Below are 16809 nucleotides of genomic sequence, written 5' to 3'. Positions count from 1 at the left end.
TACAATGCATCTGTAGCAAAATTTATGATGGCAATCAATTGTGGCCATTTCATTTATATCTATAAAGTTAAGACAAATTGTGCATTTGTCTTCACTTTCTGAACGTTCACCTTCCAAATTATTTCTTTCTGATTGTTCTCTTTCTAATTGTTCTCTTTCTAATTGTTCTCTTTCTGATTGTTCTCTTTCTAATTGTTCTCTTACTTCTCTATCCCTTTGGATTCTTTCTTCTCTTTCTCTCTCTTCTCTTATTCTTTGTCTTTCTCTTGCTCTTTCTCTTTCCTCTCTTTCTCTTATTTTTACTGCTCTTTCTCTATCCTTTTGAATTCTTTGTAATCTTGATCTTTCTGATTGTTCTAGTTGTTCTCTCTCTAATTGGATTCTTTCTAATCTTTTTCTTTCATATCCTTCTTTTATTTGTCTTTCAATTTCTAAACATTGGTTTCTTTCTATTTCTTCCCTTTCTCTATATTCTCTTTGAATTCTTTCGATTAGTTTAAGTCTTTCCATTTTTTCTTTTTCTTCTCTTTCTCTTTCTTTTTTTAATATTTCCATTTCTACAAATTGCTTTACTACATTTAAACTCTCTTCATCTTCGAGTTTATGTCTTTTGGAAATTTGTCTATCACCATTATTTACTTCATTATCAATTTCCAATGGTCTCTTCTTCATTGGATGGTTGCCAGTTGATGTTGGTTCCCCTGCAAAAATAGTACTTGATACTGGCTTTCTAAATGTTTTTCTTTTTGATAATGATGAACCTGCAGAGTTGTTACTTGGCTCAGATTCAAAAATTGGATAGACAGATGCAGAGGTTTTTGATGCAATTGTGGATGGAATTGGTGGTGGAATTGATGTATTAATTAATTGAGAAGAAATTGAGTTGAAAAATTGAGATTGTTGTTGATGGTTTGATGGGGCACAAATGGAATCAAATTGGTGTGGTGGAGCACAAGTGGAATCAAATTGGTGTGGTGGGGCACAAATGGAATCAAATTGGTGTGGTGGAGCACAAGTGGAATCTAATTGGTGTGGTGGGGCACAAATGGAATCAAATTGGTGTGGTGGGGCACAAGTGGAATCAAATTGGTCTGTTGGGGCACAGGTGGAATCTAATTGGTGTGGTGGGGCACAAGTGGAATCAAATTGGTGTGGTGGGGCACAAGTGGAATCAAATTGGTCTGGTGGGGCACAGGTGGAATCAAATTGGTCTGGTGGAGCACAAGTGGAATCAAATTTCTGTGGTGGGGCACAAGTGGAATCAAATTGGTGTGGTGGGGCACAAGTGGAATCAAATTGGTCTGGTGGAGCACAAGTGGAATCAAATTGATGGTTTGGTTTTGAATTCTGTGGATTTTGGTGAATATGAATTTGATCAGCTAAATTGTTGTTGATTTTGTTATAATGTTGTGTATTGGTTATATTTCTATTATTATTGCAATTGTTATTGTTATTACTATTGTTATTGTTATTGATTGCAAAATATTTATTTATTAAATAAACTGAAAAAATAATAGCCAATAATATATAAAAAACAATCATTAATAGATTCATTTTTAAATGGTAATTAATAAATATTATTATTGATATAATTTATTGAATGTGCTGATTATTATTATAAAAAAATAAAATTATATGATTTTTTTGTATGTATATGATTATTTGTATGTAAATTAAAAAAATGAAAATTAAAAAAAAAAAAAAAAAAAAAAAAAATAATTGAAATACTAAAAAAGAAAAAAGCAAATTAAAAAAAAATTAAAAAATTAAAATTTAAAGCTCTACCACAAAAAGAAATGAAATTTAAAAAATCATTGACAAAACACGCAGCATTGAAATTTTTTTAAAAATTTTTTTTTTAAAAAATTAAACAGTGGGTTAAAAAGTGTGTGGTTGATTATTATAATAAAAAAAATTATTTAATAACAGTTTTTAAATTATATGAAAAGATTCCTTACTACTATTAAAGTTATTATAATAAATTATATTACCATTTTAATTTTTTTTTTTATAATTGATTTGGTATTTTATAAAAAAAGTAAAATTATTTATTTGCTAAAAAATCTAAAGAAAAAGCATCAAATTATTAATAAAATCGTATCATTCAATTACTGAAAATGATGAAATTAAAAAAAGTCAACTTCATCAAAGAAATAATCACCTCTTTTCAACATTTAATTTTTGATTTGAAGTAAATAAATTTATTTATTTTTTGGTTTGAAGTGAATAATTAAAAAAAATTTAATTTTTTTATTTTTATAATATTTTTTTATATTTTTTTCTTTCATCACCAAAATATAATAATATAGAAATTTTAATAACCATGAATATGCCAGAAGAGATTAATAATTTTTCTAACAGATTATTGATAAAATTATTATTAAATAGTTTATTTATAAAGTTATAAATTATAATAATTTAATGAAATCGAAAGTTTGAACATCGTTGGTATTGGTAATGGATTTGAATGAAATAACTAAATTACCGTTTTCGAATGACCATAACCAGTATCCATTTTGTGTGGCATTGTGTTTAATAACAATAGTACAGCTTCTAATACCATTTCATCAGCACAACGTTTAGCAAGATTGGCTGCAACTTTTTCGATAACACCTGCAAAAATATGACCAAAACTATTTTTTAAATCGGCAGCAACATGTGGGTAAACGGCTTCTAATGATGCTTGATCGATGGTCCAATCGACATCGGATTTCATTGCTTTTTTAACAGCTACTAAATTAGCATCCATTTTAGCTTGATTTTCTTTAATATTTAAACGGGTCATTAAAGAGTAGGTGCCTTGTGAAGGAAGAAGAGTTTCTAATTTAGCAGTGAATACATCATTAGTGTTACAGATCTTTGGACGGAATGAGATGACACAGTTACCATCAGTGAATGAGTATTGCCAGTATGATGGTAATTTTTCATCAGCGGCAACAAAAACAATTTTCTTATTATTTATAATTGATTTAAGGTGTTTTGTATTTATATTTTATTAAATTGATTATAATTTTTTCTATTTTTTTAATTTTATTTTTTTTAAATTGAAAATAAATGATGGATGTAAATTTAGTTTTTCTGCAATACAACCTCCTCTATCACCAAGATTATTCTGTGTTAAATCTAATTCTTTTAAAGATTTGTTAATACCTAAAGTTTCGCATAAACTGTATGCTCCCCCAACCTTCTATTTTACATCCTCTTAATACCAATGATTCCAATGTATTATTAACCCTTAACCCATTGCTTAAATAGAGTAACTTGATTTGGTATCTAAATAATAATAAAAAGTTAATTTCAATAGTTTTCGGTATCGCTATCGTCACTGTCGTCATCACTATCCGAATAGTCATTATTCAAACAAACGATTTCCAATTTCTTTAATGCTGTAAATGTTGAAATTTGATTTGTAATTGGCAATAGATTATTTAAAGAGAGTGATAGTGTGTTGCATGATGATTTTATATTTGAGCACCAATCTTTACAAACTAATAACCTTGTTGTCATTTCATCCATTTCATCGTCTTTAAATATTTTTATTATTAAAATTTTTTTTTTTTTTTTTAATTATTTTATTTTTTTTAATTTTTTAATTTTTTTTTTTTTTCAAAGAAACAACCAAAATTGAATCAGTCTTAAATGTGGAGAAATAACACTGGCAATAATTAAACATCAAATTATAATGATTATATTATTTAGATGTTATTTAAAAATATAATTTATATATTAGATAAAATTAGAGTTATATTTTTAAATATTTTTAAATAATATTATTATTTTTTATACTTACTAGGTAAAAGGTCAATAAAAAGGTTCATAGATTCGTGAAGAATTGTCCTTATAAAAGAGTAACTCAGAAAAAAGATAGAGAAATTATAAGAAAAAGTGATTATATACTTGTTTCTATTTCAGAATAGGTAAATAAACTATTGACAGTGGATAACCACCTTTAGAATAAAAAAAGAATTATAAAATACATTTTAATAAAAATTATTTATTTTAATTATTATACAAAACTTTATTTTAATTAAATTAATTAAATTATTTTATTTTCTCTAATAATTGAGTGATTTTTTAATTAAAGATGTAATGTTGAAATATAAAAATTTAGATTTGTTATTATATTTTTTAATGAAATATTTTGATTGGTCCAATGGACGTTGGTGTAGACGGTTGAATGGTAGATGGATAATTTGATTTTGAATAAACCAATTTGAAAACCATAATTACAAAGATTAAACAAAAACCCCAATGTTTAATTTGTGACATAAAATGAGCTGATACTGAAAAAGAAACAAGAAACCCCCCAAAGTTTGATTGTGACTTAAAATGAGCTGATACTGAAAAAGAAACAAGAAACCCCCCAATGTTTAATTTGTGACATAAAATAAGCTGATACTGAAAAAGAAACAAGAAACCCCCAAGGTTTGATTGTGACTTAAAATGAGCTGATACCAGAAAAGAATTAAAACCCCAATGTTTAATTTATGAATTAAAACTTGTTGACCTCGAAACGGAAAGAATAAACAGAAACCCTAATATTTGATATGTGAGTTATAATATGCTGATGCCGAAAAAGAAAAGAAAAACCCAAGTGTTTGATCGTGACTTAAAATGAGCAGATACCAGAAAAGAAAAAAACAAGAACCCTATTGTACAGTTTATGACTTGAAATGAGCAGATACCGAAAAAGAAAAAAACAAGAACCCTATTGTATAGTTTGCTACTTGAAACGTGTTGACTTTGAATAAGAGTAAACAAAAACCCAATATGCTGATACTGAAGAAAGAGTTGGAATTTAACTAAAAATAATTAAAATTAAATATTAGTTTCTTTTATTTTTAAAAATAAAAAATAATAATGTTAATATTAACATTATAGTTACCTTAAGAGTTGTTTTGATAAATGACGTTGGAAATTTTTTATGTAAAGTTGAACTAATGATATACATGACTTCTTAATACAAATGATGATAAAGATATGATTTGTTTCTTGGATGATGAAGTTGACTTTCTATAATTTAATCGATTGAATAATTGAAACATTGAATAGAACGATTTTATTAATAATTTGGTCTTCACCTATTTCTTAAAAAGGAACAATGAATGAATTATCAAAACTATTAACTTAATCGCCTTCAAGTTCAATATCTAAAAGATCATCTTCATTTTCATCTTCATCTTCATTACCTTAATTTTCTTCATTAGCTACTTTCTGAATAAATTATTAATGAAATTAATTAATATATTTATTAAGTATAAATATGAATGTGTAAATTACTTACTTTGATTTCAAAAAACTCTCTTCTACAATTTGGGCATGTATTGATACGTTCAGACCAGTCTACAATGCATCTGTAGCAAAATTTATGATGGCAATCAATTGTGGCCATTTCATTTATATCTATAAAGTTAAGACAAATTGTGCATTTGTCTTCACTTTCTGAACGTTCACCTTCCAAATTATTTCTTTCTGATTCTTCTCTTTCTGATTGTTCTCTTTCGAATTGTTCTCTTACTTCTCTATCCCTTTGGATTCTTTCTTCTCTTTCTGTCTCTTCTCTTATTCTTTGTCTTTCTCTTGCTCTTTCTCTTTCCTCTCTTTCTCTTATTTTTACTGCTCTTTCTCTATCCTTTTGAATTCTTTGTAATCTTGATCTTTCTGATTGTTCTAGTTGTTCTCTTTCTAATTGGATTCTTTCTAATCTTTTTCTTTCATATCCTTCTTTTATTTGTCTTTCAATTTCTAAACATTGGTTTCTTTCTATTTCTTCCCTTTCTCTATATTCTCTTTGGATTCTTTCGATTAGTTTAAGTCTTTCCATTTTTTCTTTTTCTTCTCTTTCTCTTTCTTTTTTTAAAATTTCCATTTCTACAAATTGCTTTACTATATTTAAACTCTCTTCATCTTCGAGTTTATGTCTTTTGGAAATTTGTCTATCACCATTATTTACTTCATTATCAATTTCCAATGGTCTCTTCTTCATTGGATGGTTGCCAGTTGATGTTGGTTCCCCTGCAAAAATAGTACTTGATACTGGCTTTCTAAATGTTTTTCTTTTTGATAATGATGAACCTGCAGAGTTGTAACTTGGCTCAGATTCAAAAATTGGATAGACAGATGCAGAGGTTTTTGATGCAATTGTGGATGGAATTGGTGGTGGAATTGGTGTATTAATTAATTGAGAAGAAATTGAGTTGAAAAATTGAGATTGTGGTTGATGGTGTGATGGGGCACAAATGGAATCAAATTGATGTGGTGGGGCACAAATGGAATCAAATTGGTGTGGTGGGGCACAAGTGGAATCAAATTGCTGTGGTGGGGCACAAATGGAGTCAAATTGCTGTGGTGGGGCACAAATGGAATCAAATTGCTGTGGTGGGGCACTAGTGGAGTCAAATTGGTCTGTTGGGGCAGAAGTGGAGTCAAATTGCTGTGGTGGGGCAGAAGTGGAATCAAATTGGTCTGGTGGAGCAGAAGTGGAGTCAAATTGCTGTGGTGGGGCAGAAGTGGAACCAAATTGGTCTGGTGGAGCACAAGTGGAATCAAATTGATGGTTTGGTTTTGAATTCTGTGGATTTTGGTGAATATGAATTTGATCAGCTAAATTGTTGTTGATTTTGTTATAGTGTTGTGTATTGGTTATATTTCTATTATTATTGCAATTATTATTGTTATTACTATTGTTATTGTTATTGATTGCAAAATATTTATTTATTAAATAAACTGAAAAAATAATAGCCAATAATATATAAAAAACAATCATTAATAGATTCATTTTTAAATGGTAATTAATAAATATTATTATTGATATAATTTATTGAATGTGCTGATTATTATTATAAAAAAATAAAATTATATGATTTTTTTGTATGTATATGATTATTTGTATGTAAATTAAAAAAATGAAAATTAAAAAAAAAAATTAAAAAAAAAAAAATAATTGAAATACTAAAAAAGAAAAAAGCAAATTAAAAAAAAATTAAAAAAATTAAAATTTAAAGCTCTACCACAAAAAGAAATGAAATTTAAAAAATCATTGACAAAAAACGCAGCATTGAAATTTTTTTAAAAATTTTTTTTTAAAAAATTAAACAGTGGGTTAAAAAGTGTGTGGTTGATTATTATAATAAAAAAAATTATTTAATAACAGTTTTAAATTATATGAAAAGATTCCTTACTACTATTAAAGTTATTATAATAAATTATATTACCATTTTAATTTTTTCTTTATATAATAGATTTGGTATTTTATAAAAAAAGTAAAATATTTTATTTGCTAAAAAATCTATACCTTATGGAACCACAAATTAGAATTTACAGGTGATTTCAATCAACCAATTCGAGCAGGTGATATTCCTCCCACAGTGACAAGTATAGAATTTTGTGATTGGTACACTCATCAAATCGACATCAAATCAGTTATACCACCAAGTGTCACTAAATTGTATTACGTCCAATTCGATCAAAAACTCACATCAGACTTATTTCCTCCATCTCTTACCATTTTAGCATTAGGATCAGATCAACAATTTAGAATTGGTACTCTTCCAAACTCATTAAGGTTTTAAAGTTTCTTGATTTCAATCAAAGTATTACTCCTGGTGTATTTAGTTCAATTGCAGAGTTAGAGCTTTTCTCTTTTGACCAACCTTTGAAAACTGGTGATTTGCCTATAACATGCAATAAACTCTATCTTTGTCGCTACAATCATCCACTTCAACCAAACATTCTCCCACTCCATTTAGAAACACTTGAAATTGTATACTATAATCAACCAATACCAAAGGGTTCTTTACTTACTTTTTTATTTAAAAAAATATAAAATATTTAAAGATTCAATAGTTTCTTCATTAAAAAATCCAATTTTGGAATCAAAGAATGTTTATATTTGTGTGAATTGAAGGATTTTCTTATTAATTGGAAACCAAAAAATGGATTCATGGTGCAAGAAACCTTAAAGAAACATTTTGACTAAACGAAGATGAAGTGGCAGCTCAATATATATGTATATGTATTATCAGGTTTAACACAAATGCTGCAAAATATTTAGAAATAATAATACAGGGTTATAGAAGAACTTTACGAGAGAAATGAATTTTATCTGGTGAAATTAAAATTATTGAATAAATAAAAAAAATAAAAAATTTAAAAAAGGGGGTCAAAACTTAATATTATTATCTTTTTGGGCAAAAAAATTATTCATGACTTAAATTGTTTGAAATTTTCTTTAGGTTTATTAGATTCTGTTATTTTAAAATAATGGAATAATTAAAAAAAGAGAAAAAATAAAAGTTAAAAAACCAATTTTTTTCTTTTATAATGTTTTATCACTAATAAGTATTTTTATTTTCAAAAAAAACCTTTATTTTGAATTGATTGCTAACCACGAATATTTGACTTACCTGGAATGGCGCAAAGGTGTAACACTCCAACCATAGTACTTGAAAGGCCTGACGTTGATTATATTCTTTTATTAATTTATTTTTTTTAGTAATTTTATTTTGATTTTAGTTATTTAATTTTTATTAGTTATTCATCGATAAATATCTATAACTTTCCAGGTGTATCGGTATTTTCACTACATTGTAAAATATATCTGAATTTCATATCTTAAACTTTTTGGACTTTGAGAAAAAATGTTATTTTTAAAAACATCAACAACTTGACAGCTTAGCGAAGTGGTCTAACGCGTCTGACTTGAAATCAGATCTCCTCGGAGGCGCAGGTTCGAACCCTGCAGCTGTCGATTCTTTTTGTATCTATTTTCTTCCAGGTGTTTATAAATTTTTTTTTTGCTCAAACGCGAAATTTTGTATATCTTAGTACCTTCAAACAAATGTATTCATTATATTGAATGATTCAGCCTTAATACATGTATTCCATCAAATTTGGATTGTTATCGCCTTTGGTTATTAAAGAATTATAAGACGAACAAGAAAACACAATTTAAGAACTTGATTACAACAACCTCAAAATTGGCTAGCCACTCTTGTACTACATAAAAGATTTAAAAAAAATCAAAGATAAACAAGCCAAATAACTACAAAAAATAATCAAAATTAACAAAGAATACAGAAAATTAAAAAAAAAAAATAGTAAAAAAATACTGCATCAATATCAATTCATTATCAAATATCAATAGTTTAGAATATTTACTGTAAATTTATATTAAAAACATTAAACAAAATTTACTGATTAATCTAAAGCTATGCTTTAAAAACCTTCATTTTTAAAAAAAAAAAAAAAAAAAAAAAAAATTTAATGATTCAGGTGATCAAAGCTCTTATCATTAATGGTACTATAATTTTACCAAAATATTTAATTTTATTAAAAAAATGAAATTAAAGTAGCTCCATCTACTTTAATCAAACATCTCCTCTTTGGTGTAGTCGGTAACACATTAGTCTCTCACACTGATACCCCGGGTTCGATTCCCGGAAGGGGAGCTTCTTTTATTTTACTGGCTAATTTAAAGCATTTTTTAATTATCTTCACTTTTAAAAAATAAAATAAAACAAAATAAAAATTTTTTGAAATTTTCGTTTTATCAAACACTGTCGCTTACACTAATAATATTCATTACTCGAAGTAAGCTTTTTTAAAAAATACAACTCCTCACACATACCATTTAAAAAATTTATTTAATAAAATACCGTCTCTTACACTAATAATATATATTATATTATTAAAATAATTATTAAAAAAAAAAATTTTCTTTTTATTCAATTTTCACAATTAAAATTAAATAAAAATAAAAATATTTTATAATCAAAAAAAAAAATAATAAAAATCTTATGAAATACTTAAATATCTTTATTGGGGATTTGATTTTAATTAAGTTTGAAAAAAAAAAAAAAATTTTATTTTTTTTTTATTTTTTTTTAAAAAAATTTTCAAATAAATATCTTAATAAAATTTTTATATGAAAGGATTTAAATCTCAAAAAAATGGTAAGTGTGCAAAGGAAAAAAAAATAATAAACCCTCAACAACATAGAAATTGTTTACCAGTGGACTACAAAACAGATTTTTCTTTTAAATTATTAAGAAAAGAAAAAAAAAATACTTAAAAAAAAATTTTAAATAAAATTTTTTTTTTTTTTTTTATAGCATTTAAATTGTAAAAGTAAATTGTAATAATAAATAAATTGTAAATAAATAAATTGTAAATAAATATTTCGACGATAAATTGTAAAGATAAAATTTTTTAAAAATAATAATATATAAAATAGATAAATAAAATAATAAATAAAGATAAAATATAAATAATAAATTATAAATAAAATATAAATAAAATATAATTGTAATATATAAAATGATAAAAATTATAATATTAGTTTTTTGTTTTTTTACAACAATAGTTTCTTCACAAAGTAACCAAAATATATGTAGTGTATATACCTGTAATTCTACCGGATGTTTTGAAACTCCAAAGTGCCCACAAACATCTAATAAATGTTTTGTTACTTCCTGTGACACCCAAACTGGTCAATGTATTGACACTCCAATACCCAATCCATACGAAACCAAATGTGTAATATCGACATGTAATCCATTAAATGGTTTTTTCTCTGTTGTCCCAGTTTTATGTAAAGATAGATCAGATGAGTGTTTAGTTGGTAATGGTTGTGATATATCTGTAGGCTGCCTATATCAACCTCAATGTACCGGAGTATGTGGAAAGTGTAATAATGGTACATGTACAACTAAATCAGAGAGTGATTGCTCATTAGAATTGGATGGTAATAGTAATCCAAGTAAATGTTATATTTATTCATGTGATTCAAATGGTAACGGATGCAAAAAAGAACCAAAGTGTAAACAGTCCTCTAACAAATGTCAAACAACATCTTGTGATGAAGATACTGGAGAGTGTGTTGATTCCCCAGTTTCAGATCCAAATGAAGGCAATGTTTGTGTTAATTCAAAATGTGATCCAAAAACCGGTGAATTCTCAACAACACCAGTTACATGTTCAAATAAATCCGATCAATGTTTAAATGTTATTGGATGTGACCCAAAGTTAGGTTGCCAGTACGAATCAAAGTGCAATAGTGTTTGTAATAGTGGTCAATGTAATAATGGTACATGTGCAATGAAAACAGCAAGTGATTGTTCATTAGAATTAGATGGAAATAACCCAGATAAATGTAGTTTATATTCATGTAGCTTAACTGGCAATGGTTGTATTAAAACTCCAAAGTGCCCACAAACATCAAATAAATGTTTGACTTCCTCGTGTGATGCTCAAACTGGCCAATGTATTTATACTCCAGTTCAATTACCACCATCAAATAATATATGTTCAAATTATTCATGTAACCCTTCTACCGGTTTATTTACACCAACACCAATTAATTGTCCTGATAGATCCAATGAGTGTCTTATTAATACTGGTTGTGATGCTAAATTAGGAGGATGTCATTATAAATCTTCATGTAGTGCACCAACAAATAATAAATGTCAAATATCAATTTGTAAATTTAACTCCACTAGTAATAAAGGATACTGTGCACTTTTACCCAAACCAGAAATCGATGACTATGATCCATGTACATTGGATGATTGTGACCCATGTACTGGTTTAATTAGTCATACTCCATCTAAAATGTGTAAACAATGTAAAAAAGGTAGTGGTGGAAAAGATGATTGCGATGAAGATGATGATCACAATGGTAATGGCAATCATGGCAATAATGGTAATGGAAATGGAAATGGTAATAATGGTAATAATGGTAATGGAAATAATGGTAATAATGGTAATAATGGAAATGGAAATGGCAATAATGGAAATGGCAATAATGGAAATGGCAATAATGGAAACAATGGTAATGGTAATAATGGTAATAATGGTAACAATGGTAACAATGGTAATGGAAATGGTAACAATGCAAATAATGGTAACAATGGTAATGGAAATAATGGAAATGGAAATGGTAACAATGGTAACAATGGTAATGGTAATGGAAACAATGGTAATAATGGTAGCAATGGAAATAATGGAAATAATGGTAATGGTAAAGGAAACAATGGTAAAAACAAATAAAATTTATAAAACTTTTCAATAAAATCTATTATTTTAAATAAAAAAAATAAAATAAAAATTTATTATTTTTATATTAAAAATTAACTCTTTAAGATTTCTGTCTAAAGTTAATTTTGATAATGGAACCAGAAATAAGTCAGTTTGAATACACCTCCAGAAATTTTAAAAAAATCCTAAACTCAGTAAAAAATCATAAAATTTACTTATTTTAACTTAATGATTAAAAAAAATAATTAAAAATCTCTTTGATCATCATTGATGAAATAAGTTTTTACAAACTAGTCTTATTTAAAGGTATTTTATTATTTATTATTTGTTTGTTTTGGTTGTTTATATACTTTCCAGCTAGAGGATAATTCACATCTTTTACGATAATTTTTGTTTTTTATTTTGATAATTGTTTATTTGTTGAGGCTTACACCAAATTTTGTACTTGTTTCTTCAGAAGTCTTTGACGGTTCTTTTGCTTCAGATGTTTTTGATGGTTCTTTTGCTTCAGAAGTCTTTGATGGTTCTTTTGTTTTATATTTTGTTGGTGGTGTTTTTCGTGGAATAATATCTATGGACGATTTATCTATTTATTAGGTTTTGTATAAAAATAAAAAGATTCTTTGCCCGATAAAATCCATTTTCCAAATTTTGTGGCATCTTCATCAGTAATTGTAAAACCAGATTTATTATTAACCATTTCTATAACCACTTCTTTTTCCAATCGTAATTGTTCATTTATCACATAATTTGGATATTTAGTACATAATCCTCTAAAAAATATGTCTCTTGGTTTCCACAAATACCTAACATTTTTCCTTGTTTCATTTATAAGCGATTTAAGTGGACAATGAATTTTTTTTTTCCATCTATTTTACTTAAATTTAAATCCTTTTCTTTGGGCTTTAACGTTTCTGGATTTTGTAATAAGGTTGATGGTAACATATTTAATTGATTTACTACTTGATCTAGTTGTTATCTTTGTTGTTGTTCAAGTTTGAACTGCATTTGTTGGAGTTTAATATATAACAATTTATTATTTCCTTCTTGATTTGAGTTTTGCTCAAAAATTTGATAAACATACGAATCAGGTATGTTAATCGCAGAAACTACATCATCCATAATTTTACTTGACTTTTCTTTGACAAACCCCAAACATGCTGATTAAACAATATCGAAATTATTTGTTTCATTAAACAAGTTATCAATCTCTTCTTTATTATGCGGTTGGTTCAAAACATGCAATTTTTTTTTTTTTTTTATATGGGAAATGTTAATTTTTTCCACATTAAAAAAATTTTAAAAAAAAAAAAAATTTTTACTTTTTTTTCCAAAAAAACCGCACAACATAAAAAAAAAAAATTAAAAAAAATTAAAAAATAAACAAAATTTTAAAAAAAATAATATTTTAAATATTAGTAAAAGAAAATTTAAGATATTTTTAAATTGTTTAGTTTTTTATTATTACAACATATGATAAATAAATAAATATATAAATATTGTGTGAAGCGTTTTAATATAACTTTAATAAAACCTTCTTTTGATTTTGTTTCCATTTTGGTAATTTGTAAAATTCCTCTTTTTCAATTTCGAATAAAGTTTTAAATTCTTCGGGTGATAAATAGGTTTCTAAGTATTTTTGATCTAGTTGTCTTCTTGATTGTAAGATATCTTTATAGGATATAAAAGTGGTTGAAGATAATCTTTCAGCAAGATTACCACTGCTATTATTATTCATACTATTATTATTCATACTATTACTATTATTACAATTGTTATTATTATCATGGTCATTTAAATCTAAATCATTTACATTTGAAGCTATACTTGAACCGCTGCAAGATAAACGATTGTTTGAAGATGGGTCTAGAGGTGGTGTGGTTGGTACTGATAGTGATAATGGCGAGCTTAATGGTGATGTGGCATTTGAATCATTGTCGTTATTGTTACTATTATTATGATTGACTTTTTTAGAATCATCGATATCTGAGCCACCAGTATCGCTGCCATTGATTAATGAACTTGGGTCGTCTAATGATAGGTGTTTTTCTTTCTTTTTTCTTCTTAAGGTTAAATGGCCTGCAATTTTTGAAATGGTTGATTTTGATCTATGTCTAGTATTATTGGTACTACTGTTTGTTGGTGATGATGGTTGTTGTGGTGATGATTGGTCACTATCTGCACTATTATTTTCAGGTTCAGGGTGTTCCAATAAGTTATCAATTCTCTTTTTACGTTGTAATTTTGGTTTAATTGTTCCATTTGGTGTTATATTGCCAGTTAATGTAAGATTAATATTGTATTCATCTATTCTTGGAGAGCCTATTGGTGAGCTATTGGAATTTAATAATATTGATGGTGATCCATTTATACTATTATTAAGACTTGGACTATTGTTGCCTGTTGAGCCTGTACCTGCACCGGCTCCTGTGGTTGTAGTAGAAGTGGATTGATTTAACTTTAGTTTGATTGAGTTTTTATTTTCTAAAAGTGTATTGATTAGTTGTTGTAATTCTTTTTTGAGAGCATTCTTTTCATTTTCATTTTTTAATACAATAGTTAGTTTTAATTGTTTATCATCACCTGGTTGAACTAAATTGAGATAGTTTGTATTCTTTTCATCGTCTTTTAACTCTATTTCATTATTATAGTCAATGATGCCTTTGTACTGAATATTTTTCTTTTTTGAATCACTAAATAATGATTTAACTGGTTTGCCAATAATCATACAGTCATTGCAAATGAACACCACCATATCGGACTTTGTTTCTTGAACGTTATAGTTGATTTGTTTAATATACTGTCTGGATGGTGTAATTAACTCGGGTATACCTTTACCAACAAGATTAGCCTGTATCTCTGAAAACTTTTGAATATTTTCCATTTGTCTTTTACGTTCATTAAGGAAATTTGCAACATTTCTAATCTTTTCAGCTGCTTCTGCTAAAGGTTTCTGATCTGGATGCTCTGGCCATGTATGTTTAACAAGATCTTGGAGTAAAAGATAATATCTTGGAATTCTTTGTACTAAATATAAAAATTAGATAATTATGTTAGTTTTATTAGATTATATACTAAATTAATAATATTATAAATTAAAATATAACTTACCTGGTAAAATTAAAAATGAATCCAACTCAAAGTTATTGATTTCTGGAAAATCACCAATCTCCTCTAAAGCATCTTTAAATTTTTCGCTCTTTCTTAATTCCTTCAAAACTTCAATTGATATATCGTAATTTTGGACGTATGAACTGTATACTTTGAGAAATGCTGAGATTTTTAAAAAAAGGTCACTTAACTTTTGATATGCTGTCCATTTTGCACCACAACGGTCTCTTATATCTTCTAATAAAGTTTTACCAAAATTATAAATAATTTCAATATTGCTAAATATCATCTTTTGTTGTTCTTTGTTGATTAGCTCTTTTTCGTATAGTGGTATCATATAGTGTGTAATGCAAAGATTTAAATTCTTTATATAATCTTCTTCAGTTTTTAAAATTTCTTGTTGAACCTTTTCTCTGTATGCAATATCACGTTCTGTAGTTTTTATAAAAAAAATAAAAAAAATTTTAGTATTTTGATATAAATTTTTTTTTTAATATATTTTGATAATTACTCATTTTCTTTACAAATTGTCTTGTTTTATAACCTCTAAATAATGCTTGGAATAATATAAAACCTTTTTCATGTTGTTTTACTAAAATAAAAAAAAAAAAAGAATATTAGTATAGATTTTTTTTTTTATATAGTTTATAATTATTACATACTTTGAGAGGGTGAAACTGTTGGTTTTGGTTTTTGAGTTGGAGTTAAAGTAGTTTTTGCCTTTGATGTAGTATTTCCATTTACATTATTATTGCTATTATGTACTGTTGGAGAACTGACACCAATAGCACTATTATTATTATTATTACTATTGCTATTGTTTGAGGTATTATTACTATTGGATACAGGTGCTACATATGAATTATTTGTGTAGTAGCTATTTATTTTATTAATACTTGTTTTCATAGAATCACCTTCGGAAAAAGCTTTAATTTGTGATAATTGGATCCTTAAAAGTGTGATTTCATCCTCGTTTGGTACTTTGATTTCTTTGTCGGAAACGGTTGTTATTGGTTTCATTGGTATGTGGAAACCTTTACTACATACATATTTTGATAACTCTGATAAACATTCTACAACTCTAACGAAATTTTCGCCGTCATATAATTCTTTTAATGAAAATTGTTTTTGTCTTGGAAAACCCAATTCATTTAAACCCATTATAAAAAAATCGATATTATTTTTAAACCCAAAATCCTATGTATAAAAAATAAAAAAATGAATGGTTAATATTAATATACAACCTTAATGAATAATTTCAATAAATATATATATTACATACGAATTTTGTAAATATTTTTGGAACAATGTTTGGCTGTATAATATTTAATAATGTACATAAGGCAATACCATTTTTTAATGAAACTTCTAACTCTTCATTATCATCTGCGCTTAATGGGGCCTCTATAACCTCTTCGATCCATCTCTTTACCAATAATTTGGTTTTTATGTATTGCACAATTCTTTCATCTGTAACCCTTTCTAAATTTTGCACTAATGTAAAATTAGATTTACTTGATTTTAATAATGCTCTTGAGTAATATGACATATTATTAATAATCAATAATTATTTTTGTTATTAGATTAAATATTTTTTTTATATATATGACTTCTGGTCTTCAAATAGTTTGTTTTAAATATATAATAATAATAATAATAAAA

General features: G+C 26.3%; 6 protein-coding genes across 6 annotated transcripts; 3 read left to right on the top strand and 3 right to left on the bottom strand.

Annotated features, from left to right (window-relative positions):
• Nucleotides 1-916: 916 nt before the first annotated feature.
• DICPUDRAFT_26732 (uncharacterized protein) lies at nt 917-1330 on the top strand (the record flags this gene model as incomplete). Its single annotated transcript, XM_003283927.1, has 1 exon — nt 917-1330. A coding segment is annotated over one exon (414 nt), but the record flags the coding sequence as incomplete, so codon positions are not given.
• Nucleotides 1331-2476: 1146 nt separating this feature from the next.
• On the bottom strand, nt 2477-3516 carry DICPUDRAFT_147705 (uncharacterized protein; the record flags this gene model as incomplete). Its single annotated transcript, XM_003283900.1, has 2 exons — nt 2477-2950; nt 3367-3516. 2 exons carry the CDS (start codon nt 3514-3516, stop codon nt 2477-2479), a joined length of 624 nt encoding a protein of 207 aa, XP_003283948.1.
• Nucleotides 3517-6229: 2713 nt separating this feature from the next.
• DICPUDRAFT_26789 (uncharacterized protein) lies at nt 6230-6568 on the top strand (the record flags this gene model as incomplete). Its single annotated transcript, XM_003283926.1, has 1 exon — nt 6230-6568. A coding segment is annotated over one exon (339 nt), but the record flags the coding sequence as incomplete, so codon positions are not given.
• Nucleotides 6569-10317: 3749 nt separating this feature from the next.
• On the top strand, nt 10318-11439 carry DICPUDRAFT_26774 (uncharacterized protein; the record flags this gene model as incomplete). Its single annotated transcript, XM_003283925.1, has 3 exons — nt 10318-10666; nt 10970-11062; nt 11147-11439. Coding segments are annotated over 3 exons (735 nt in total), but the record flags the coding sequence as incomplete, so codon positions are not given.
• Nucleotides 11440-12449: 1010 nt separating this feature from the next.
• On the bottom strand, nt 12450-12981 carry DICPUDRAFT_147701 (uncharacterized protein; the record flags this gene model as incomplete). Its single annotated transcript, XM_003283899.1, has 2 exons — nt 12450-12562; nt 12915-12981. 2 exons carry the CDS (start codon nt 12979-12981, stop codon nt 12450-12452), a joined length of 180 nt encoding a protein of 59 aa, XP_003283947.1.
• A 568-nt stretch (nt 12982-13549) lies between these two features.
• DICPUDRAFT_96538 (uncharacterized protein) lies at nt 13550-16696 on the bottom strand (the record flags this gene model as incomplete). The annotated part of the gene is made up of 5 exons (XM_003283898.1): nt 13550-15063; nt 15148-15579; nt 15659-15739; nt 15810-16344; nt 16430-16696. 5 exons carry the CDS (start codon nt 16694-16696, stop codon nt 13550-13552), a joined length of 2829 nt encoding a protein of 942 aa, XP_003283946.1.
• Nucleotides 16697-16809: the final 113 nt, after the last annotated feature.

The sequence above is a fragment of the Dictyostelium purpureum genome (genome assembly GCF_000190715.1).
Source record: "Dictyostelium purpureum unplaced genomic scaffold DICPUscaffold_16, whole genome shotgun sequence".
NCBI classification, from domain to species: Eukaryota; Evosea; class Eumycetozoa; order Dictyosteliales; family Dictyosteliaceae; genus Dictyostelium; species Dictyostelium purpureum.
The sequence above is the reverse complement of the archived record's forward strand: the minus strand, read 5'-3'. Positions and strand labels throughout refer to the sequence as shown.